A 26535-nucleotide genomic window follows, 5' to 3' on the forward strand; every position below is an offset into this window, starting at 1 on the left:
TTCAATATTTTTACATTATGATTTCTAAAATAAATGCACTCTTATTTTTTTAGGGGAAAATGTACTTTTAGGGGCACTCCATTTATTACCGTATATGCAGCAAACCGTGTGAAATTGCATTGAATCCATAAATAAATAAATAAAAAGATTCTTTTTTACATTTCTCTAAAAATGAAAATTTCCCTTTATAAATAAATTACCATACACATGTGGAAATTCAATTTTCCAATTCAACCAACCAAACAACTCCTTAACACAAACATCACTCTCCCTTGTTTTCCACTATTTTCTTACGCATCACTTTCTCAGCAATTTCTACTCTTTTCTCTTCTCTATAAATACTAACAAAAACTAACCCAATCAAAATCAAAATACTTCTTCACAAATCCCTAATCCCTAAAATCGCTAAAAAAAAATCCCAATTCTCAAACCTCACTGTAATGGGTGCCGTCGTTGAGTGTTTACCGTCGCCGCAACAAGCGGAGGAGCTGGCGGTTCTTTCACTGAACAAGCTGCCGTTAGGGTTCCGGTTCCGGCCTACTGATGAGGAGCTTGTTGATTTTTATCTGAGGATGAAGATCAATGGAAACGGTGATGAAGTTTGGGTTATTCGTGAAGTTGATGTTTGTAAATTTGAGCCTTGGGATTTGCCTGGTAAGAGAAAAAAATTCTATCTTTAATCGTTTCTTGAATTTAGGTTTTTTTGTTTTGTGAATGATTTGGAATGGCTTTGATTTGGATAAGTGATTGTTGTTGACTGCATTTTGATTGTGATCATCTGTGTTTGATATGTAAATTTATAAGTTGTTTTAATTGTTAATTAATGGCCGTAATTTTACTGTTTCTGTGTAATTTTGCATGTTGAATGAGTTTTTTTTTTTCGTATGGAAAAAAATTGATTTTTAATGGTTAAATGTGGTTATGATATTTGATTTGATGGTTTTGTTGATATGGGTTTGTGGGGGACTTTTGTTGTAGGTTTATCAGTTTTAATGAACATTAGTTTTGTTGAAAATTAGGGAAAATTAATCTTGAATGGTTAGATGGGGCTATTATATTTGATATGATGATTTTGTTTTTGTCGATCAAAGATTTCATGGTTTTGTTGATGATGGGGTTTGTGGGGGGTGGGGGGTTTGTTGTAGGTTTATTGGTCGTAGTGAACATTAATTTTGGTAAAAAAAATTACTTTTGTATGGTTGGATCATGTGGTTATGGTATTTGATATGATGATTTTGTTTGTTTAGTGAAAATTTTATGATTTTGTTGATGATGGGGTTGATGTTTTTTCTTTTTGTAGATTTATCGATTGTAAGGAACAAGGATCCAGAGTGGTTCTTCTTCTGTCCAATGGATCGGAAGTATCCGAATGGGAGCAGATTGAACCGCGCAACAACTAACGGGTATTGGAAAGCGACAGGAAAAGATCGAAAGATTAAGTCTGGTGCTACCTTAATTGGAATGAAGAAGACTCTTGTTTTCTACGCTGGTCGTGCTCCGAAGGGGCAGAGGACTCATTGGATTATGCATGAGTATAGACCTACCTTAAAAGAGCTTGATGGCACCAACCCTGGACAGGTCTACTCTCATCTCCTCTCTTTTTTTTTTATTTTTTTTATTTTATGTTTGATTTTAATGACTGATTTGAAGTATTTGTTGTTGACTTTGAGTCAATGATGCTGGTTGTTGTAACTTGATTCTAACTCTATTTGTTCATTTTGTTCCATAATTTTTCAATGCACTTCATTACATCTACCACAACTCCGTGTACCTTTATCTTATCTTGTTCTTAACTAACGCGAAGCTAATGTGATTTATGACTGCCTAAGCAATTATAGATGTTAATGATGATAATTATATGTTTCTAACTTCTCAACATGGTTGATTTGACTTATGCCAGAACCCATATGTCCTTTGTCGCTTGTTTAAAAAGCAAGATGAGAGTCTTGCAAGTTCAAACTGTGGTGAAGCGGAGCAGACTACTTCAACTCCTACGACTGCCAATTACTCTCCAGAAGAAATACAGTCTGACCTAAATCTGGTTCCTCTATCTTCCTCACTAGCGACAGAAGATGAAAGGCACCTAGCAGCTATCCCTGAGAACTCCGAGGAAGCAATGTCCCACGTTATAACCACAGCTGATTGCTATAGCGATGCATGTAATGCTTCTGATGCACAACATCAGAGTTTAGAAGTACCGGCTGCAGAGGTAAGATGGGCTAACTGCAACTGAGTTTAATCTTTTATTTGTTCCTTTCCTTTAATGTTTTATTTGAATGATCCTTCTATTGATTTGAAGTCACTGAATTTGTTGATTTCGTAACTATACTTGATGTTAACTATTTCAGGAAGATCAGCTGTTAAACTTGGACATATTTGACAGCCCACGATTTGAGCTTGAGCCATGGGATGATAAGTTATTCTCCCCAGCCCATGCACACTTTCCACCAGAATTTGGCCATCAAGCCAACAATGAATTAATTCAGTATGGTACAAATGGGACAGATGTTTCGGACTTTTTTGACTCGTGTGTTAATTGGGACGAGTTCTCCAGTGAGGCGTCTATCAGTCTTGAGCTAAGCCCAAACATTTTTAAAATTCCGGAAAATGGGTCGTGCAGCAACTCGGATGTGGAAATGGCCAATATGATGGTTAGTAACAGCTCTGACCCTTTTTTTTTTCTTTTGCTCATTCTAAATTTCTGCCATCAGAATGCCATTTGTTAGTTTCAGAACACATAGCGGCAGTTCCAACCTTTTTCTGTTAATGTTCTTAAGCTAATTGCCTTCTCTAAATGACACCTCAAAACACAAATTTTATTGTATATATGTGGGCATATTTAGCTCTGATTACTAATACCATGGGTTTAATGTTAATCTGATTGTATGTTGCAGAACCTGCTAGCATCACATGATTATCCCGAGGGAGTGACTCTGCAAAACAGTGATGTAGGGTTGTTTCAGAACAATTCCCAGATGACTCTTTCTAATGATTTTAGCATGGGACAAATGCCCACTGTGGTAAATGAATATGAGCAAATGTGGAATTCGGATACTGTTGTCGATGGCGGCACTGGAATTGGGATAAGGTCTAGACAAAGACAAAATGAACAACCAGATATGAACCAGGTGATGCAAGCACAAGGAAGTGCACCAAGGAGAATACGATTGGGAGGATTTGTTGCGCGTTCCCTGGTTTCTGAGACGACGGAAGATGGGAGTTGTGCATCAGAATATGAGCAATCGAGGATTTTGGATACTGTTGTCCTTGGTGATGACACTGGTATAAGGATAAGGCGTCGACAAAGAAGAAATGAAGAGCCAAACATGAACCCAGTGATGCAAGCACAAGGTAGTGCACTGCGTAGAATACGATTAGGAGGATTTGTCAAGCATTCCCTTGTTTCCGAGGAGACTACAAAAGATGAGAGTTTGCAGGAGACGGAAGCTTCAGAAAACCATGCTGCTGCTGAGAGTGCTTCCGTCCTAGAGAAGACATCTCCCATGTCAGCAAGAGAGATCTGTGAGCAACATGTTACAACTGCAGAATCCAACTCGGGGTCGAAAAACTTTCTGTTGGGCAGGGTTCGGTGCACTTCAAAGACATCCTCGATCAGCGCTATGCGGTCTACTGTTCTTGCATATTCTGCCATTGTAATGGTCTCGCTAGTATTGCTTGTTAATATTTGGGGATATGTTAGATTTAGAAATGCTTGCTAGCCGATGATTCCTGTGTAGAATTTGTCTCCATTACTTTTTTTTGGGCTAGTTAAGGAGGCGTTGAGGGTTGGCTTTCCTATATTTGTCGATAAGTACAATCATATAATAGTATGTGCATAATGCAGTCGATTAAGAAATTTCACCGTTCAATTTTTGTTGAAGTTAAATTTAGCTCCCATCTTGAAATTTATAGGAAAAATATATATACTTTTTTTAGAGGTGGAAAAATATATATACTTAATGAAAATAAATATAGGATTAAATTACATGTGCATCCATATTTTTTACAGTAAAAAATAAAATAAAAGGCTTTTTTTGATAGAAATAAATAAAAGTACACTTTCATATTTTTATCACAAACCACAATTTTTCATACTCATTATAATATTTCCATCGTATCACTTTCGTCCTGATTGAAATTTTTTCTATTAAAATAAAAATGCATATATTAAATTTTCACATATTATTTTTCTAACATATTTAACGTTTTTGTTTTCCGATAATGCAGGATATGACCATACCCAAGTTCAATTACTAAGCAAAGAGAGAAAAGTGAACTTAAGCACGTACAATGAGGACTCAAATGCATACAATGATGGTGGAATTCATTGTTCAAGGGTACTCACAATCTCCCTATCACAACTTTGGTCCAACCAACCTACTATAGGTTTGAGCCCTTGTTTTCACTTAGAGCACATATGGCTGAAGCAAGGCTAGGTTCTAGTGATTCATTCACTAAACATTGCATGACGGTGATTCGAGAACATTACTTGAAGGTGTATACGTCGTCTTTGAAGTGGTCCACGACTCAAATTATTGGCCCGAGTATAAAGGTTTGTCAATATGCCACAATCCAACCATGCGAAGGTTAAAGAAAGATTTCCCAAACAATAGTCGCATTACGATTGAAATGGACGCCTTAGAAAAACAGTTAAGATAAATATGAACTGTGTCGAATGTCCGGTCATATCCGCAAATATTATCCTTAGAAAATTGGCTTTGCTACTTAGTTGGAAGTAGATTTTTTTAGATGTCACGATTAGCATCGTTCCAATATTCTTTGAGGCTCCAACAGACAAGAGGCTTCAACAGCAACAAGAAATGGTTTTCTATAATGAGGTTAATGTAGTTGGTGCAGACTCTAATGGATCGTGTTGGTCTATTCTACCTTGCTATTCAACATTTACTTGCCCAAATAATAAAATTGTGTTAGGAAAATAAAAATACTGTAGAAATATTAAACCTACAATAACAGACACACCTTGTGCGAGATGAATCTCTCTTGGTGTTTAATATAATCTCATTTTAATTTCTTAAAAAAAAAAAAAAAAAAAAGATAAAAACAACTGGTCTATATTAGAGAGACCAAACACTTCATTCAGATGTTAAAATATAGTATACCATTACAATCAAAATCCTACCCTTTATCTATGTTTGGTGTTTCTGGCGGAGAATAGAAGAATGTTCAACTGAATTAAGGCTTAATACATCCCCCAGTCTTTTAACTTATTTTAATTTCTCAGTTTGGTTCTTAACTATTAAGTGTTTCAGTTTAGTCCCCACTATGATTGTCATATGTAGTTGCTTCGAGAAATATTGTGTCAAATTCACATATCAAATATGAAAATAATCAAAATGAACAACTTTAAAAAAAACAAAGAAAATATCACAACAAAACCATGGGAAAAAAATAGAAACAGAACGTGAACAATTCAGATGTATCAATCAAAGGCCAATTTGGTATTATTTCCCTATGCACTCAATGTGTAATATATATAACCTTTCAAATGCATGCACTCACACAGTATTATACGAATAAAAATATAAAGAACTGATAAAAACTTTGGGAAATTTACAAGGGAGAATTAAAACTTAGAGAAAAAAATAATAATGTCTAAAAACATAAAACAAAAATGGTGAAACTTGAAAGAGAAAAATATATGGGAAAGGATACCATAATAGTAACAATCCTATCTTAAGCTATCAAACTTATCTTTTTTTCGAGAGAGAGAACTTAAGCAATCAAACTTAATTTTATATCAATTTAACGTCCTAAGCAATATAAAAAGGAAATAAATGAAAAACTTGAGGACCAGTCTCACACACACACATATATATATATATATATATATATATATATATATATATATTGATTGTAGAATGGTTAACGAGGAGTTTAGCTCAATTAATAGGTACAATACATTATAAATAAAGTTTGTGGTTCGAACTCCGAACATCTCATTTATTTACATTAAGGGCAAAATTCTAACTACTAAATTATTTGAAAAATAAAATAAAATATCAATCCTCATTATCTCGTAACAAGTCAAAAATATCTTCTTGATAAAGGGCTAATTGGAGGAATGCTTTAAGATTTTGCATGAACTAAGAGTTCTCAAGCTCAATATGAAGATGTATGTCTTCAACATTCTCTTTGCTACCGTTGTTGTTTCATGGACGTATACATATATTAGAAAAAATTATAAGGTTTAATTTGTGGACGATTATTAAGGAATTAATTAATTGTGTTGATTTTAATAATCTAATCCACATGACTGAATTTCAAACTACCTTGACTTTAACATATTTTGGCTAAAAATGCAATTTCAAAATTATTCTAATTTACTGGTTTAATTTCAGCTTACAATGTAGGATTTTGATTAAAAAATAATCAGTTTTTATCAGATTTATCAACATCAAGATGTACACTCTCATTTGGTGAAGAAGTTGGTACTACGACAGCTTTTGATTGAGACACAATAGGCTGATCATCCATGCTTGTTGATAATTCTGCTGCTGCAACACTTGTTTGAGGCAAACGTGGCATTTCATTCCTTTTACCCCACAAAAAATAGTACAATCCTATTATAATCAAAACCATGCCTAACAACCTGCACACATAGCTTCTTGAGTTAGTGATTCTTCTAAGCTTGATTATTAAATAAAATGAAAATTGTTATAATAAGAAGAGGGAAAAATATTCATACGTTCCAACTTTGAGTGGTTCACCAAGTATGATAGTGTCAGATATGGCAACGAAAACAAGAGCCAATGGATTGAACATTGGAGGGAAAGTAGGTCCCTTAATTTTAATTGCCCATGTTAGTAAACAAAATGTAGCAGCTGTAGCCAATGCTCCCTACATAATTCAATCCTACTCATTAGTGTTCATGGTCCTCAATTAGAGTATACATTCTCATAACAAATCACAAAGATAGCTGAAAATGTGTAGAAAACAAGTTATTGGTGAAAGTTTCACATTGAATAATATGGCTTCAATCAGTGGCGGAGATAGAAATAATTTTCGGGGTGGGTCAATTTGTGCTTTGTTCATACATATATTAATAGCAAGATTGAAAAAAAAAAAGGTTGTTACCTTTAATGGTAAAGAATTATTAAAGTGTTGCAGTATGCGCGGTACGAACCTTCATGGTCTTTTTAATTTATTTTTAAAAAAAATCGAAAGAAATTAAAAAGAGTGTCCCAACAGAAGTTGATCTTAAGACGTGCAAAACCTTTGCCAAACCGCTGAAACACACTGCATGATTATTACTTCTAACGCAACATAAAATATATAATATAACATCATACTATAATTTTTGTATATATACCTATTAAAAATGATATTTTTTAGGGTTTGGGCGGGCCGTGGCCCATGAGTGGCTCCGCCACTAGCTTCAATAGTAGTTATAAAAGCAGAAATCTCATTAACCAGCTGATTTTGTGATGTTGAGTTACTATGCACCTAAATACTAAGAGCAGTGCTATATCTTTAGAAAAATAATATCAAGAATTCTTCAAAATAAGAGCAGTCAACCACAATGCACTATTTGCCACAATTCAAGGAGGTGTGACTGAAAAATAAGAAGTGTACAAATAAATCATGCAATTAAAACTTGTCAGTGCTGGAAATAACATTTTCCAAATATTAATATTCAAATTATCTTAGATGTCCCGTGTTTAGCCACAAAAATGTATCCACTTGTCATTACACTACCTGAGTGGCGTTTTGGATGTCAATTCTAAATGTGAATTGACCAAATAAAGTTTTCAAAATTTAACCAAATAATTAAATTCATTTTGAAGCTAGCTAAGCATAATTCAGCAAATGATCTTACCGAGTATAGTATAGTAATCAGCTGTAGATTCCAGTCTAATCTCCAAGCTTCTTTACTTTGATTTAGGCATGCGCCTATTGTTGCTGATTGAATTGCGGCCATAACACATGATAGCATTATTCCCCAATACCTCAATGGAAATACTTTCACCAATTTTACCTGTTTAAATTCAAACAAAACATGCATACTTGGATAATAATAACATATATTTTGAGCCATAATATGTTTTAACGCTCAATTGTATTTTTATATAAGAGTTAAGCCGAAAGAAATCAGAATCATCTCATTCAAGTGTTCTTGGCAATCAATAAAAAAAGAAAGTGAGAGACATACTTGAAGAATAAACCAAGCAGTGTAAGAACAGCATGCTCCAACCAAAAAGAAAGTGCCACGAAACATGTGAGTTTTGTGTGCTGCAACAGCACTAATCTCAGCAGAATGGTGACTATGATGATGATGATGATGATGATGACCAATATAAAATTCCTTCCCTTTGTAAAGACTCGTTGCTAATGCTCCACCAACACACATAATAGCTCCTATACACTTGGCTCTACCACCCCATGTTCCAATCTTCAAATTCTCCATTCTGCAATTGCACTCATCCAAAAATTTATATATTTGGAAGATTAATTTATTTATGTAGTTAAATTAAATTAGATTATATACCTGCATATGATAGAAGTTAAGAATGTCAATATAGGAACCAAGTTGAGAAAGTTGACGGAATAAGTAGCAGTTGTGTCTCGAAGACCGTAATAGAATAACCCTAGAGCCATTGTCATCCTGCATACATATAGGTACCATCTTAAGTTATCAAATAATATTAAAAATCTGTGAATTAGTCACAACTATAGTTTAAAAGATACATTGCAAGTTGTTTAACACTAGTAGTGTATATTAAAGTTAAACTTGTGTGATAAATGTTTGTGGTAAAACAAAGTACCCGCATGCACAATTATAATGACTAATTCTTTAAAGTAAGTGAGATATAATTTTATCTAATACTTGTGCTACACTATTTTGATATACATTTCCAATTTTATTTAGTACTACATTTGAGGTTTTGTTAGGACTGTCAACTAGTTCCCTTTCCTATGTCTAGGATACTTGAAACATTTATTGTTCTACTTTTGTTTCCTTAATTGATGTTATATGAGAAACATGTTGGCTGTAAGAAACATAGCATAGCAAATCAGGATGTTGACATGGATTAGCATTTCAAGATAAAATAATGCTGAAAATACTAATTATTTTTTACATGGAATATTTTTCTTTTATGGTGGTCAGGATTCGAACCTCAAACCTTACATATATTATACATTGTCCATATTGAGTTAAACTCACGAGGACTTTTACATTGAATATTTACATGAGAAGTCAACATAGCAACACTGAAAATAAATGAGTGTGGATTCATTGATTACTAGGATTCATTGATTACTTTTCTACCTTATGTACCACTCTATGTTTTGGATTCATTTATTAGTTTCAGGCGTACAGTACAGTATATGATGAGAGTGGCATATAACCAACGATCTCACACATATATTATAGAGGTTCATTTCCAAGAGAGTGTTTTAATCTAGTTTTAAAAAAAAAGGAATATTAAAACCAAAAACAAATAAAAATATTATGCATACCCCACGAATCCGTTAAGGAAAAGCCAGAACCAAACTCTCCAATTGAACTTCTTCGCCTGTCCTCTGCAACCATAAGTAACCAATAAATATCATTTCACCATAACAAACAAATTGATCCAACGGTTCTTTTTTAAGAATACATTTAGGCACGGAGATAATAATAATAATAATAATAATAATAATCTTGACAAAAAAAAAATGGTTTTAAACCATACCTGCTTGACATTGGTCTTTGGTGCTTTAAGTGTATTTAGACAATAGAAAATAGTCGATGAATAATTAAAACAATAAATTATTCGAATAAGAGAGAGGTTGGTTAAAAGAGATAAGAACAAAGACATCAAGTATCAATGACATCCTTGTAAAATCTCTGCTTGGATTGACTTAGACTTTGTTTAGAATAAAATAGCTAATATGCTAATAGAGAATAATCTAGCTGGTTGAATTTGTAGTGTTTGATAAAATTAGTGGTTGAATTAACTTTTAAGGGCGGTTGAATTAACTTTTTTTTTGAGGGAAAATTAACTTATAAGTATGAAAAGATTAAAAAAAAAAAATCAATTAAGGTTATAAGGGTAAAATTGAGATAAAAATCAAAAGTTACAAGCTACTTTAATTACCTTATCATAAAATGTTATAAGTTAGTAAAAATAAGCTATAAACTCGTGAGAAAGGAACATGATCAAACAAGTCTTTTTCAATGAAATGTGCTTATAAGACATAAATTCTGAACTTAAATATGACTTACCAAATAGACCTTTATAGCGGTTAGATGATAGGCTATATTATAACTAATAACAGATAAGTAGGCTGGTTGAATTTGCATTATTTGGTAAAATTAGAGGTTGATCTACCTTATAAGTATGGAATGACAAAAATCATTTATTTAATCTTTTTCAACTAAGAATACATGGGTAAAATTGGAATAAATAATGATAAGTTATAAGCTACTTGAACTAGCTTATAAAAATTGCAATAAGTTAGTAAAATAAGCTATGACTTCATGAGAAAGTGACGGTTATCAAACATGTCTTTTTTAGTCAAATGAGTATATAAGACATATGCTATAAGCTCAAAAATAAGATTTTCCAAATAGATCCTTAGTGGTGTTGGTTTAGTTTCTTGAAGTGTATTTCTCCCAAAGTATAAGGTTGATTTTCCCTGATACCAACTTTGATGGCTAAACCATTCAGAGCTTTGTTTTACATAAGGGCTAATAAATGGACGGTGAGATTTTAACAATCGAATTACTCGATCTCTAGGTCAAATACTATGTTATATTTAGCTGGACATGCACCACTATCTGCATGATTGCCACAAAAAAATAAAGGGCTGGGAAAAATTGAAATAAAAAAGATATGAACACAGAACAAAAAGGGAAGTAAAGTGCATGGGAAAGAGTACTATATATACTAGGTAGATTAATGCAACAATTTGCAAATAAAATATAGAATTGAAAATGAATTACCTTTCAAAATAGAGTGCAAAAGGAGCAACACAAATAGCAGCAACAATATGTCGATAAGCAATGAGTGCAAAAATGTAAGTCCCTTGAACCAAAATGACTCTTGATAGAAGTTGCATCCCAGTTGCAAATATTTGCACTAATAACATACTAAGAAGTGCTTGTGATGATTTGAACCATTCCTTCATACTTTCAATTCTCTCTGTGTTTCCCATGTTTCTTATCTTTGTCTCTAAGGAAAAAATATGAAAAGAGAATAAATAAACTATTGGTGTTATTAATATATAAGAAGAATGACAAACTATATATCTACAGTGCAGTGTTCACTGCTCAAGAAATAAATGGTGGAAAATATCAAAAGAATTGGTCCTGACTCCTGAATAGTTTGGCTATGTAAAAATTAACCAAAAGTCAGTTGTAGTAATAAATGCTGGAAAATAAATTGACAAAACAGGTGCCATGCATTAGAGTACAGGAGAACTCTTTGTGTCACACTATGGTAAGTTATGTGTCGACATTACATGTTGTTCTGTGTCATTCGTGGGAAGAAGGATACAAGAAAAACTATATAGTACCACTTTGAAATTAATTTCAGAGGAAGAGAGTACAGACTATACAGTGCCCTACAAAACCTGTATAGTACCAAGAAAAACTTCTATGTCAAATGCATAAAGAATGAATCACTTATGTAAGTTATGTTCATTCAAAAATTAAAAAATAGAAGACACTGATTATTGAAAAGTTTTTAATAAAAAAAAAAGTTAACATTAAATTAAAATTATTTTTAATGATATTTGTACAACTACTTTGTGACAACTTTCTCTCTCATACTCACATTATCCTCTTATTCCCTCTCTTCATTTTTCTCTTTCCATTGTTATTATCCAATAAAAAGAGAGAAAACAAAGTTGTCACCAAAAATTATATAAAATAGTTGTTTAAATATCACTGCTCTTGCCGCATTTTTTTTTTTTTTTTGAAAGACTCTTACCACATTATTGAACTCATGGAATTGAGACTATAAATTTTGCTTAAACATGGACCACACCACTAGATCAATATACACTTATTAATCGGCATTCGGCATCAGCATAGAAGCTTGGAAGTGACATCAGCATAGAAGCTGTTAAGATTGTCTTGCAATTGAGTTTTTTTTTTAATCAGCAAAATTTTAGTAAACACCAAATCCTTGTACAACGAACAGAGATTGATGATACAGGAAGTATAATCAAAAGACATCGCATATAGACGGAATATTAAAAAATAAACACCAATAAAGACACCTCTACAATCGACACTCATGAAAATAACATCCACTAAAATAAACACTTAAAGTTACTCCTATACAACCAACCACCGAAAAATAAAATCCATAACATTCATGCCCACTACTCATCCAAAAGAACACTTTTATAAGTACTTTAGATTCAAGTTATAATGAATTGTCTTCTAATCTATTTTTAGATAGATAGTTACTTCAAATTGGCAGCCGGTTCTTTTGGGGTTGAGAAGCTTTTAGGGGTTATCCACTTATAAAAATGATACTCGAAGGTTTAGAGGTTGACCTTGAAAGATCGTTTATTAAAAAAAAAAAAAAAAATGAAGAAGAAATTTTTATTTTTTTTTTAATAAAAAAAAGAAGAAGAAGTTGTTTAAAGTTTATAAAAATCTTTTATATAAAAAAAATAGAAGTTGTTTAACATTTATTTATCAAAATGAAAATCACTTTTTTTAAAAAAATAAATGTAGAAAATGATTTTTTAAAGAATTTACTCAACAATTTCTCATTTCAAACAATTGTTAAGATAATTTTTATATTTTCATTATGTTAAGAATTTCTAATAGACATCTATGATTTTTCCCCTCAAAAAACAAACATACATAAACTTCTTCTCTTAAAAAACATACATAAACTTCTAAAATTAATTAATTAATTACTTTAAAAAAACATACAAAATAAAGTGTAACAAACTGGTTATTATAAATAACTACGTACCCACAAGTTAAATTAAGGGTTCAGAGTATACCAAAATAAAAATAATAATTGAGGGTTCAGATAATTATGTATTTATTATTTTTTTGACAAAAGATAATTATGTTCTTTTTTTTTTTTAAAAAAAAAAAACTGCACATGATGTTTTATGCGCTTATGTCACGCCCATTTTTGTGCTTATGTCACGCTCTTCTGTTTAAAAAGCTAAAAGCTGATTTCTCCACGTAATCCATTGTTACATGATTCACCTCTTTAATCCTTCAGTTCCGATCATTAATTGATTTATGCACCTAACATCTGTTTTAAATTCAAAGAGCAATTTTTTTTTTTCTTACTCTAAAAATGAAATAGTTTTTGCTTAATACTCCAAAATTTCTTTTAGACGCTCCTCACTTCATTATCTGCAAACATACTTGTACCATTTTTGTACATCTTATTGCGTTAAATTATGTTCAAATTCTTTTATATAAGTAATATTATGTTCAAGTTCTAGTACATACATACATTCTAAATCAAATTTGTATGATGAATCAATAATAGCATTAGTTTATACTAATAAGCTTTGTAAAAAATACTAAGGATACATGAAAAAAAAATATATATTAATTGAGAGGCTCGTGACTAACCTCTTTCAAAACTCGTAAACTGATTGATCTGAATTAGTTGAAATCATGAAATCCAATTAGCAATAACAACATTTCATCAATCTGTAATACAATGGTTTAGTTTTAGGTCTTATTCGCAATGTAAAATAAACTCCTCAACTATATATATATAAAAATGAAAGAAGATTATTACTATTATTATTCAATTAAAAAAACAAAGTGAATACCGTAATACCTTGAGAATATAGGCTGAAGGTCATTTGCATGATCTCTTGATTTTGTAACTAATCAATACAGAAACTAACACATGTATGTACATCTCGTGTGGGTATTGATAACAATGAATTTAATTTAATTGAAGAGGGAAGATATTTACGTAGCAATCATAATATACGGAGAGGAGGTTTTAAAATTCCCACCTTCCAATCACAAGTTTGTTACATGATCAAAATCATGCTAAAATATAGTAAGCACAAATTAACAATAATTCACCAAAATAATAAAATAAAAAATCACCAAAAAACAAAAGTTAACAACCATATGGAGAAAAATAAGGTCAATCTGAGTCACACACACAGGGTCAAGGTCCACTTGTATTTTCAATTGACATGGTCATTTTTTAATGAGATGGTCTATTCACGTACCAAACAACCTCTTATTTTCTTTCAAAAAAAAACTCTTATTTAATCCTTAAAAAAAAAAAATACACAACCTATTATTATTTGAGAGATTAAAGACCATGCATCATCATTGTAAATTTATTTTACGTTGATAACCAATCACAGATTTTCAAGACTTAAAATAAAAACTAAAAGTATTACAACAAAAATAAAAATTGCACTAATTCATCTTATAAGGTGAATTCTAGTCACTGGACTATCTGATAAAAAATTAATTTTTTTTGAAAAAGGTAGTTATTATGCTATGGTTTGATGTGTTGCGAATCATGATTGATTGTCGGTATAAAACAATTTTGCAATGACATATCCTTTAATCTCCTTATATAATGAAATGGTCTTTTTTTTTTGTTTAATAATTTAAATTTTGAATTAATTTTAACTAAAGGATACTATTATATTACCCATTAAAACTCTAGGTACATAAGAATTTTCTGTTTATTCTTGTCAAAAGGAGTCAACTTATACATGTTTAAATTTTGACAAACTTCAGCAATAATTACTTAAATTCTATGAAGCCCCGTTACAAATATGGGTGCGGGTATGATACAATACGGGTACGCGGATACGCGAATTTTTTTAAATTTAGGATACGTTAACAAAAATTTATAATAAAACTTATATGTATGTAAAATACTTGAAGAAAATTAACATTGATTACTCTTCATTATTGTATTATTATAAAAGTTATAATTTTTTCAAAATAATACATGTGATCAAAATAATTTTTTTTGAAAGTTTTCTTATAAACCATATTACATTTTCATATGTTGGGATATTGAGAGAAACATCATTAAAAGAATTCAACACAAATTTTATCTAATGTTGATTAACTGAATCACATCTCTCGCTACATTCATCCACAAGAAGTATAATTTTAAGTGTTTCATCGAGAAACAATTCTATTGATGCATATCTAAAATTGAGTCATATACATCTATAATGAATTTTTACAACATTGTCTCACTTTTTTAGTCTTCATCTTTTTCTAGGATACGTGTCTGTGAAGTATCTTAAAAATATCCTTGTGTATATGTGGAGTATCACATAAGTATCCGATAAAATATTTATTAAAAATTAAAATAATTAATTCCGATACTTCTTGGATACGTATCTGCGAATATCCGTGGAGTATCGGTATCCGATACGTATCCGGTACGGGCACATCTCCGTTTTGGAGTATCCGGACTTCATAGCTTAAATTTATTTGCTTATTCAAGTTATATTTTCACCCACCTAAACATGTTTAAATTTACTGTTGTGTTCGGATGAAATTTTAGACAATATTCAAAAGCTTCAATTGAATTCTCTTTATTTCTAAATATTTTTGATTGGATAAACGAATGGAATTATGCATTTTTAAAGTTTGCTAAGCTATTTTTATCAAATTTTAAAGAGCTGAGGGGATCAATTCAAAATTTGAAAAATAGGGATCAATTTACAAGATTTAAGAATTATAGGGACCAATTTATAAAATTTGAAATAACTTTAAGGACCAATTTGAGATTAGTATAATACAGAGTAAGTAATGAATTTCAACTTCTCAATTTTATGTGGCATTTGAAATTCCTTAAACTTAGCTTTGATAAATCAACTATCAACTACATACAACAAATTAATAATTAGGAATGAAACTAATTTTCATATGTTAGAAACATATGAAATAGTAAAATAATATACTAAATTTATCTTATAAGTAATTTTGAAAACATAAAAAAACGCACAAATAATAGATTAATACAATATATTGTACTAAGAAAAAAAGTATTGATATTTGTATGTGGTCTGGTTCGGTTGGTTTTGAAAAAAGGGATCCAAAATATATTCCAATCAAAAGGTTGTCACAAAAACACATTCAAACACATCTAATAAATGTTAATTTTGTGCAATTTTCATTTTTATTTTATTTTAATCGGTTTACGATTTTATTTTAAACTTGTTTGAATGTGTTTGTTCAAAAAAAAAAAAAAAAAACTTGTTTGAATGTGAACACCCATAACCAATAATATAGCCTAGGGAACAAAGACATACTCACTGAAGCATTCAAATTAGCTTGCGTGTGATGATATTTACGAACCCGAAGGCATTCACAAACACACAATTAGCTCATGTATTAAGAACACAGATTACCATATAAAATTGTATAATACATCTATCTCATTTTTATAAAATCGATTTGTAGAGTTAGAGATGTCACTTTTTCTAAAATCTTATTAAGAGGTATATCTTTTATATGTTGAATATAAAATTTTCTCTATACAACCTTTTAATACCATTTCAAGACCTTTTCCATATTGCTGAGAGTTTTGCAGAATGCATTTTTTTCCATATTGTGCAGGTTATCAAGTCATGAGAGTAATGATATGGCAACGATGGTTTGGTGCTTATAGCGACACCGAACTGATAAAGTTTGGGATGGGGAGATGAAGTTGATCATCACAGCAGTTCAGCTGGCAAAGGAGTTTCTGCATCAGTGGCAGGCTGCAAGAAGTAAACCAAATTCGCATGTGCAACATCAAGAACAACATACAACACGATGGCAGCCACCAGAACATAATTACGTCAAGTACAACTTCAAAATTGAATCTGGAACTCGACTCACACTCACATAGTGACATTGAATCCTGACTAGGATAAAACGTCAACATAGGTTCAAAATAAATTTATAAAGTTACATACATCATTTAATGAATAAATCTAAAAATCAAATCTTTGCTTATATTAATGACCGGAGGGTGTAGTCTCAAAATAACAAGAATTTTCAAGAAGTTATTAGTTCGAACGACATTTGTTTTAAAATATATATGTACTATATGTTAAACCAAATTCAATTATGGATTAATTTAGGATGGGGGTATAAATAACAAACTACGGTAACAAAGCCACGATAATCATAAACAAGAAATTCAACCCTCTTCTAGTCTCTAAGGGATACACACACCAACAATTTGATCAGTACTTATAGTCCTTAACATGAAGACTCTCTGATGCACCAGCACCAAGTTTAGAGTTACCCTTGTAAGTTCCAAGAGTAGCCTCAGAATTAGCCTTGGCCCTTGTCAACAAAGCTTCTTGTGCAGCCTTCACATTTTCTTCTTTTCCAGACCATGCCTTAAGGGTACTCTGTTGAAGTGCCATTCCAAAAGAGAAAGAAAGAGTCCATGGCTTCTTACCATTGACTTGGTTAATGGCGTTGAGGTTGACGCTGGCCTCTTCCTCACTCTGTTCACCAGATAAGAAAACAACAGCTGGGACTGCAGCAGGTACGGTTCTCTGCAAAGCTCTAACGGTGTGCTCAGCAACAACCTCGGGTGCAACCTTTGGTGCATCAGATCCAGGGGTAACCATGTTAGGCTTCAAGAGAGTGCCTTCAAGGAGGACATGGTGGTCATTCTAGGCCTTGTAGCATGCTGCAAGGACCTTCTCGGTAACAGCAGCACACTTTTGAATGTCATGAGGTCCATCAACAAGGATCTCAGGCTCAACAATTGGTACAAGTCCATTCTCTTGGCATATGACTGCATATCGGGCCAAACCATAGGCATTCTCGTGGATAGAGTGCTCAGATGGCTCATTGGGGCCGATTTTAAGCACTGCACGCCATTTAGCGAAACGTGCACCAGCTTCATAGTACTTAGCACAACGAGCACCAAGTCCATCAAGACCCTGAGTGGTGGTTTCTCCATCAGTTCCGGCAAGCTCAACGGTACCCTTGTCAACCTTGATACCAGGAAGCACACCAGCTTCGTTCAAGACATCAACAAAAGGCTTGCCTAAAAAAAAATACATTCATGTAAGTGTACAAGAACAACAACAATGTCATCAATCTTAATTCACACACGACACATAGAAGCAATCGAGAACAGCCTCGCCAGAAGGAAAACCACTATTTTCCATAATCTCAAATTGACAACACATACAAGGCATAATGTACCAATTGGCATGTTAAAGGCCAAAGAAATCATAACAATGCATGTTCAAAGACATTGGCATGATCAGGAAGCATGTTGAAAACAAGATGATCAACCATGTAACAAAATTATAAGAAAACGTGTTGAAGGCAATTAGTGATATAATGTGTACCAAACTTTAACAAGACAAAGCAATTGACATGAAAAAAGTACATTTTCAAAGCCATTGACATAAAAAAGCATATGTTGAAAGCAATTAAGGATATATCATCTACGAAACTTTTACGATATAAATCAATAGACATCAAAATAATGCATTTACAAAGGTATTAACATGATAATAAAACATGTATTGATAAACAATTGAAGGACCAAACTTTTAACACAAAATGTTGTGAGTGAGTACCAGCAGTGGTGCTTTGGTAGAGGGTTTCCTCAGAGAGGATTACTCCACTAAGATACTGAAGGACACCAGGGGCGGTGAAAAGGAGTTCACGGAGAGCACGTCTGTTGGATTCAACATTCTCAACGCCGATGCTAGCTAGGCGCTTTCCAATTGTTCCGGTTGACTCATCAGCAGCAAGAATACCTTTTCCAGGTGTGCCGATGTATGCAGCATTGGCAATAAGCTCATCTGCAAATTCTTACAAACATCAGTACCAACATAAATATAAACCTTACAACAACAATTATAATGAATAAATACCCAGAAATAAAGATGATTAGACTCGCACAAAATCAAATTATTAACAGTGATCTAAAATTTATAAAGCAAATAACTTATACCAACAGTATCTGAAGAAAGATGGTTGATTCCTTCTTGTTCAAGTTTCTCAGCTACGTCAGCCATGTCTGATGATGAACGAACCTTGTAACCTAATACTGCCAGTAACTCGTCCATTCCACCACCACCGTTGTTTGTGTTGTTGTTTTGCATTGATTTGTTGAAGTGGATAGATAGATAAGGATTTAGAATTTCAGTTGGATCATAACAAAATGGGATTTGTGTTTATGGCTTTAATGGGATACAGAGGGGTCGTCCACTATGAAATCATGATCATATATTATAAAGTGATGACACAAACCAAGTCCTTCAAGTAAAAAAAAAGTAGAAAACGAAATGAAAAAGCAAAATGGATAGAACTTTTTAAAAGCAACATTGACAACTTTCCATCAAAAAACTTAGTCAGGATTTACTTATACTCTGTTAAAACTATATTTGATTTTGAATTAATTTAATATAGAGTATAAATCACTGACTGCTGTTCATAACGTAGCAAGATAACCGCAATCAAAATAAATATAACTAAGAACCACCTCATTTTGAAATTTGAATAGGAGTAAATAGTCAATTTCAAATTGTAAGTTTCGTCAATTACCCTCCTGAAATTAACAAAACTTCAATTACCCCCTGAAATTGCATAACGTTAATCAATTTACCCCCTCCGTTAAATTTTTCTGTTAACTGTTTACGGTTATAATCAATTACCCCCTGAAATTTTGCACTTATGTGCAAAATGCCCCCTAAACTTGAAAATTTATATTTTTTTTTTTATCCTTCACTCAAAAAATATTAAAGGCAAACAAATTAACAATTATTGATCATATAATAAATATGTATGGAATGTATGTTTATGCAGCTATTGGTTATATAAATCTTTATGGAAGGTATGTTACTCTCATGTGTTTTAAATATATACATATATAGAATTTTTTTTTTACATAAGTTGGTAATTATGTTAGAGTATGCAGTCATAAAGTACACAAGTCTTTGATAATTGTGTGTCCATATGTTAATATGTGCAGAAGTAAGAAGAAACAAGGCTTGTTGATAAATATGAAATATGAATGAAAAGGCTGCACATGACAAAACCATGATTTCTTTGGCATATATTCATTCATTTTCTTGTGAATAGAATTTTTATGACAATAGGTACAATATACTACTTGAAGAACTAAATGTATGATTTTTTGTAAGAAAAAAAATCTAAATTTTTAAGATTAGGGGCATTTTGCAGCAAAATTTCATGGGTATTTGATCATAATCGTAAACAGTTAACAAAAAAATTGATGGAGGGATAAATTGATTAACGTTATGCAATTTCAAGGAGGTAATTGAAGTTTTGTTAATTTCGAGGAGTAATTGACGAAACTTACAATTTTAGGGAGGAAATGGACTATTTACTCATTTGAATAGTCTCATACAACCTACAGATAGACAATTTGAACCCAGTTAGGATCATCGCGGTCACATTATTTCCAGGGTCTCAAAATAACCCCTATATACAGTAAAATCTCCTCCAAACAAGAATTAACCCCTATATACAGCAAAATCTCCGCCAAACAAGCTATGCTCACAAAAACTCAATAGTCCTATTTAATCCCGACTAAGAATGATACTCACATTTATGTTTGATGCACATAAACATATATTTTGCCTCAACGGAAGAAAACCTATAGAATACTGGAGAAAATACTCTCAATTTTCAAGACATTAGTTAAAACAACATTCAATTTCGGATTAATTTAGGATGAGAATCTAATGTGTAAATGAAGCCACATAATTTCAAATTGAAAAAAGAACTTCACTTCGAAATAGTGTTTTATAATAACCCTTTTGCTCGGGTTGGACCAAGTACACTGAACCTGAAATTATCAAAAGAACAAAAAGAAAACAAAAAGATAAAACTCCAACCAATTATTCTGTCTCGCAAGTCAAACCACAATACTCAAAATAACAACAAAATAAACCCTTTTTCTAGTCTTCAAAAGAGACACCAACTTTGACTCATCAATACTTGTAGTCCTTAACATGAAGACTCTCTGAGGCACCAGCACCAAGTTTGGAGTTACCCTTGTAAGTTCCAAGAGTAGCCTCAGAGTTAGCCTTAGCCCTTGTCAACAAAGCTTCTTGTGCAGCCTTCACATTTTCTTCTTTTCCAGACCATGCCTTTAGGGTACTCTGTTGAAGTGCCCTTCCAAAAGAGAAGGAAAGGGTCCATGGCTTCTTACCATTAACTTGGTTAATGGCGTTGAGGTTGACGCTGGCCTCTTCCTCACTCTGTCCACCAGACAAGAAAACAACAGCTGGGACTGCAGCAGGTACGGTTCTCTGCAAAGCTCTAACGGTGTGCTCAGCAACAACCTCGGGTGCAACCTTTGGTGCATCAGATCCAGGGGTAACCATGTTAGGCTTCAAGAGAGTGCCTTCAAGGAGGACATGGTGGTCATTCAAGGCCTTGTAGCATGCTGCAAGGACCTTCTCGGTAACAGCAGCACACTTTTGAATGTCATGAGGTCCATCAACAAGGATCTCAGGCTCAACAATTGGTACAAGTCCATTCTCTTGGCATATGACTGCATATCGGGCCAAACCATAGGCATTCTCGTGGATAGAGTGCTCAGATGGCTCATTGGGGCCGATTTTAAGCACTGCACGCCATTTAGCGAAACGTGCACCAGCTTCATAGTACTTAGCACAACGAGCACCAAGTCCATCAAGACCCTGAGTGGTGGTTTCTCCATCAGTTCCGGCAAGCTCAACGGTACCCTTGTCAACCTTGATACCAGGAAGCACACCAGCTTCGTTCAAGACATCAACAAAAGGCTTGCCTAAAAAAAAATAATACATTCATGTAAGTGTACAAGAACAACAACAATGTCATCAATCATAATTCACACACCCCAAAAAGAAGCAATCAAGAACAACTCCGCAATCAGGAAAAACACATACACAACTCATTCGAACATAGATATAAACATTTTTTGCATCACAAAATGGGGGAAAAAAATGCAAGCATGCGAACAACTTATTATGTGTTATGTCTATTGCTTCCTAACATGATTGATCACTAATTTCCTTCAACGTGTTTTCTTATCATAATAAAATTCATAAAAAATTTGGTAATGATTGATCACTTCAACTTGATTTCTTATCATAATAAAGACTCTTCAAAGCAATTGACATATAAGAAAATGTGTTAAAGTCAACACGTGATCAATCATATACCAAACTTCACAAAGCAATAGATATGATAAGTATGCATGTTCAGAGTCATTGACATATAAAAAAGCATGTTGAAAGTAATTGATGATATACCATGATCCAAACTTTTACAATACAGAGCAATAGACATGATAATAATGTATTTACCAAGACACTAACATGATAACAAAATATGTATCGATGAACAATTCAAGGAGCAAATGTATCAGATAAAAACAAGTTCAGTAAATATTGTTCAGATCGTAGGAAGTAAGTACCTGCAGCGGTGCTTTGGTAAAGGGTTTCCTCAAAGAGGATGACTCCACTAAGGTACTGAAGGACACCAGGGGCGGTGAAAAGGAGTTCACGGAGAGCACGTCTGTTGGATTCAACATTCTCAACGCTGATGCTAGATAGACGCTTTCCAATTGTCCCGGTTGACTCATCAGCAGCAAGAATACCTTTTCCAGGTGTGCCGATGTAGGCGGCATTGGCGATAAGCTCATCTGCAAATTCTCACAAACATCAGTACCAACAAAACTATAAACCTTACAACAATAATCTAATTAATCAATAAATACCCAAAATTAAACATGATTAGACATAAACAAAATCAAATTATGAACAACATAGATCATCAACATTCAACAGTGATCTCAGATTTATAAAGTAAATAACTTATACCTTAAATAGATCTACTTGATTTTATTTTCAGTCTAAAATTCCGTGATTTACAATTTTAAAACATTCAAACATTATATGAAAACTGTGATATAGATTTAACAAGCTAAACTTAAAACCCTTATAAGGATCTGATGTGACATGACAACATAGAAACGAATAATTCCAATAAATAATCATAAAAAAAGTTAGATCTGAAATCAACAAACACTAAACCAAAACAAACAACTACCGATCCATACAAATAAAATTAAAAAACAAAAATTGAGCAAGATCCAAAAGTGATAACAATAGATCTAAGCAAAACAAAAAAAAAAACATAGAAAGTAACGAAGAGAATTGAATTATACCATGGTACTTGCTCTTGAAGTTCGACATGATCGAGGTAGGTTTGTTTTGGAAGAGAACGAAAAAGAGGGTAGGTTAAGAATAAGGTAGTGAGAGAGAGTGAGAAATAAAGTGAGGTTTTGGGTTTATATATAGTGATTATGATGGATTGAGAAACAAGACAACAAAGGAGGCGTACAACGATTGGATGTATCGACCTTGGTTTGGTGGTTGGTTATCTGTCTCTATGGACTGCCGTTGGATCTACTAAAGCGGTTTTTAGGTTTTCAAAACCCGGTTTTTTTGGGCCCATGGGTTAGTCAAAGTGAAGCCCATTATGGTCCACTTTCAATCAAACTTGTTTCTTTCTCTCTATAGTCTAGTCTAGGTTGAACATGTTTTTCATCTATGTTTACTACAAAATTAAGGGTAAACTTATGGATAATCACAATTTTCATTGAGAATTTCTAATGAAACTTATGTATACTTTGTCAATTGTGGAATTTTGAACTTAAACTCAAGTTACAAGAGGTGTGAGCGGAATGTTATACAATCTATATGGGTGATCGATTGAAAAGTATTATTTGAACATTATAGATTTACATTGTACGAATATGGACATTGTATAAAATACATCTAATGAAACTATTGGCATGACCGTTAAGAGAGAGAAAATAAATAGAAAACATGAACTCTATGTTAATATAATTATATTGGTGTTTTTTTTTATCGGATATAATTATATTTTTGATGTTTTACAACATAAATGTTAAGAGTCTCACATCTGATAGGTGATGTCTGACAATGTGTTTATAAGTGGGGTAATCATCACCTCACAAATGGTTTTGTGGGTTTGTGTTAGACCCAACCACAATTTCTAAGAATATATCTTGTCAAAATATTTTTTTATGTATCTATTCCTTTGTCTCTTTTGAAAAAGAAAGATAAATGGAGGGAGCATTTGATAAAACGTACAAGACACGAAGGCATGGATGGATGCTTAGTGCTCTACCAAGAACTCAAACCGTAAAACTTGTCTCCTTTCGAGCCCTCAACGTATACTCTTAAGTTTAACCTTACTTACAATTCAATAAGTAGCTAGGAGGAGTCTCGTTTCCCCATAAACCATAGTGATATTGCCAAATGACGTTATTTTTCAAGCGTGCAAGAGGTATGTGTGTGTTTATTCTATACACGACTATGCATAAGTAGCCAATGCGTTGTTGAACTATAAATATTAAAAATCTTAGCCCGTTAAAAATATTATACTGCAAGCACACCAACAAATATTTTTAACACTATCGATTTTCTTTCTTTTGTTGCCGTTGTTCAAGGTGTCTCATCTTCACAGTTTGAGAATAATCACTCGAACTAAGAAGCCACCAGGGTCTAGAATTAATGTTAGTTTAGTGCGGCTTTCCTATATGTAAGGAGCCGTCACAATGGCAACAGGTTGCAACAGGGACAAGTTTTGCCTTTCAATAGTGTGTGTATATATATATATATATATATATATATATATATATATATATATATATAAAGTAAGTTTTCGCAATATTTTTTTATTTTTTAAAACCAATATTTAATTTGGCATAAATATTCCAACAATCTTTTGATCTTATCTATTAAATATTTTACTTAATTTTTTTATTGAATTCATAATATTTTCTGTAACAGAAATATCTCAACAAATTACATATGATACCCTTCAACTATAAATCATCAATCAATCAATAGTATATATATAAAGTAAGGTTTTTTATGTCACGTGTCACTTCCACGTTTATTCGCAATATTTTTATTATTTTTCTATTTCTTAAAACCAATATTTGATTTCGCATAAATATCTCAACACACTTTTGATCTTATCTATTAAATATTTTACTTAACTTTGTCATTAAATTCCTAATATTTTATGTAACAGAAATATCTGAACAGAAATAAAAACAAATTCCTAAAAGTTAATTTTATTATATATGTGTTAATATTTTTATTAAATCCAATTAATTTTATATGTACGTGCATCTATAAATTTACGAGTATTTATAATTTGGTCTATTTTATTATATTTGTGTGTATTTATTAAGATATTCATCTTATTCCAATCCGTGATAAATTTTATTTGCGGATATCATACATATAATTTTTTTGGGTGTGCTTGGTTTGCAAAACAGCAAGTACTGGACAGAACAGTACAACACAAGGCAGAACAGCACAGGACAAATTTTTTATGGCATTGAGTAATTTTTTGTTTTATACGATTTTTGAGGGACAAAATGCTATTTTGATATTTTAGCCAACTTGTACGTGGGACAAAAAGTTGTGCTGTGGTTTGGCGAGGGACAAAAATATGAGCTTTTGTCCTGTCCCTTGCCTCCAATTTGTCATGTACCTGAAACAGTTTTACAAATCAAACACTGGACAACTAGAGTTGTTCTGTCCTGTCCTTCATTTTTTAGCAAATCAAACGCACCATTTATCTTCTTGAATATGTCTAACCCGGGCAACGCCGGGTAAATACACTAGTTTGATATATAAAAGGGGCATCCAGTATGGCAACAGGATAGAGCGACGGTTTTTCCTCTTGCACTATCCGTCAAGATTGGAATTTGATCCCCGTCTTCGCCCTCGACGAAATCAAGTTTCCCTACTCTAGGTCCGTCTTAAACATAAAGCAACTAAAATCTTCGTTTTAGATCTCCAAATAATAAATTATTTTTCATTAAATTTTACAAATAAAAAGGTCTTATAGTTGAAAAAAAAACCTCACATTCAAAACTGCTTTTCATTTTGCTCACTTTTGAAAAGTATTAGGCTAGCCTTGCTCGACCCTCGCCATATATATAATTAAAATCAATAAAATAATAATTATCAATCAATAATTTAATAAAGTTATATTAGAATTATATTTTTCATTAAGAAGGTGTTGAAGTTTATAATATATAATTAAATATTATTAAAATGAATGAGTACATGAGCATTTTTTTTTTACAAGAAGAAACTTATTGCATTTCATTCAAAATAATAGTAGAGATACAATATGGAATCCTAATATAAATATGGAAACTAGCATGATGTAAAGCCACTCTAGCAAAGCTATGAGCGACTTCATTGGCTTGTCTCCGAATGAACCTAACATCAGAGGTTACTAAGTCAGAAGCTAACAGACGTCTACAATCATTAATATCTGCGCTAAAATTAGAGACGCCACTTTTACTACCATAAAGACTGTCTACCATAGTTTTGGAGTCAATCTCAAAGTCCACAATACCTAGTTGCAGATCACGAACCCAATGCATTGCTGATAACAAACCCAAAGTCTCATCCAAATCGACATCAAGAAGCGGAGTCATCCATTCAGTCTTGGCTAAAACAAAGCGACCTTCTTCATCTCGAATGCAAACACCAACA

At 32.5% G+C, this 26535-nt stretch overlaps 3 protein-coding genes and 1 pseudogene across 4 annotated transcripts; 1 reads left to right on the top strand and 3 right to left on the bottom strand.

Annotated features, from left to right (window-relative positions):
• The first annotated feature begins 234 nt into the window (after positions 1-234).
• On the top strand, positions 235-4899 carry LOC11411939 (NAC domain-containing protein 62). 2 transcript variants are annotated; one of them, XM_003615469.4, is made up of 6 exons: positions 235-654; positions 1301-1578; positions 1901-2209; positions 2349-2651; positions 2895-3653; positions 4228-4899. In XM_003615469.4, the coding sequence occupies exons 1-6, from the start codon at positions 441-443 to the stop codon at positions 4255-4257; spliced, it is 1893 nt and encodes a 630-aa protein (XP_003615517.1). In that variant the 5' UTR covers positions 235-440; the 3' UTR covers positions 4258-4899. The 2 variants fall into 2 exon arrangements, with proteins under 2 accessions (XP_003615517.1, XP_024640024.1); XM_024784256.2 differs by lacking the exon at positions 4228-4899 and having other exon boundaries at positions 2895-3880.
• A 1426-nt stretch (positions 4900-6325) lies between these two features.
• LOC11407849 (WAT1-related protein At1g09380) lies at positions 6326-13675 on the bottom strand. Its single transcript, XM_039834532.1, has 8 exons — positions 13565-13675; positions 10949-11177; positions 9481-9543; positions 8507-8623; positions 8171-8426; positions 7838-7996; positions 6707-6858; positions 6326-6610 (listed from the first exon to the last, which is right to left on the bottom strand). The coding sequence occupies exons 2-8, from the start codon at positions 11158-11160 to the stop codon at positions 6391-6393; spliced, it is 1179 nt and encodes a 392-aa protein (XP_039690466.1). The 5' UTR covers positions 11161-11177; positions 13565-13675; the 3' UTR covers positions 6326-6390.
• Positions 13676-17114: 3439 nt separating this feature from the next.
• On the bottom strand, positions 17115-19083 carry LOC11416512 (fructose-bisphosphate aldolase, cytoplasmic isozyme 2-like; annotated as a pseudogene).
• A 1588-nt stretch (positions 19084-20671) lies between these two features.
• On the bottom strand, positions 20672-23309 carry LOC25494828 (fructose-bisphosphate aldolase, cytoplasmic isozyme). The gene is made up of 3 exons (XM_013598664.2): positions 23148-23309; positions 22395-22622; positions 20672-21743 (listed from the first exon to the last, which is right to left on the bottom strand). The coding sequence occupies exons 1-3, from the start codon at positions 23173-23175 to the stop codon at positions 20923-20925; spliced, it is 1077 nt and encodes a 358-aa protein (XP_013454118.1). The 5' UTR covers positions 23176-23309; the 3' UTR covers positions 20672-20922.
• Positions 23310-26535: the final 3226 nt, after the last annotated feature.

The sequence above is a fragment of the Medicago truncatula genome, chromosome 5 (assembly GCF_003473485.1).
Source record: "Medicago truncatula cultivar Jemalong A17 chromosome 5, MtrunA17r5.0-ANR, whole genome shotgun sequence".
Taxonomy (NCBI): domain Eukaryota; kingdom Viridiplantae; phylum Streptophyta; class Magnoliopsida; order Fabales; family Fabaceae; genus Medicago; species Medicago truncatula.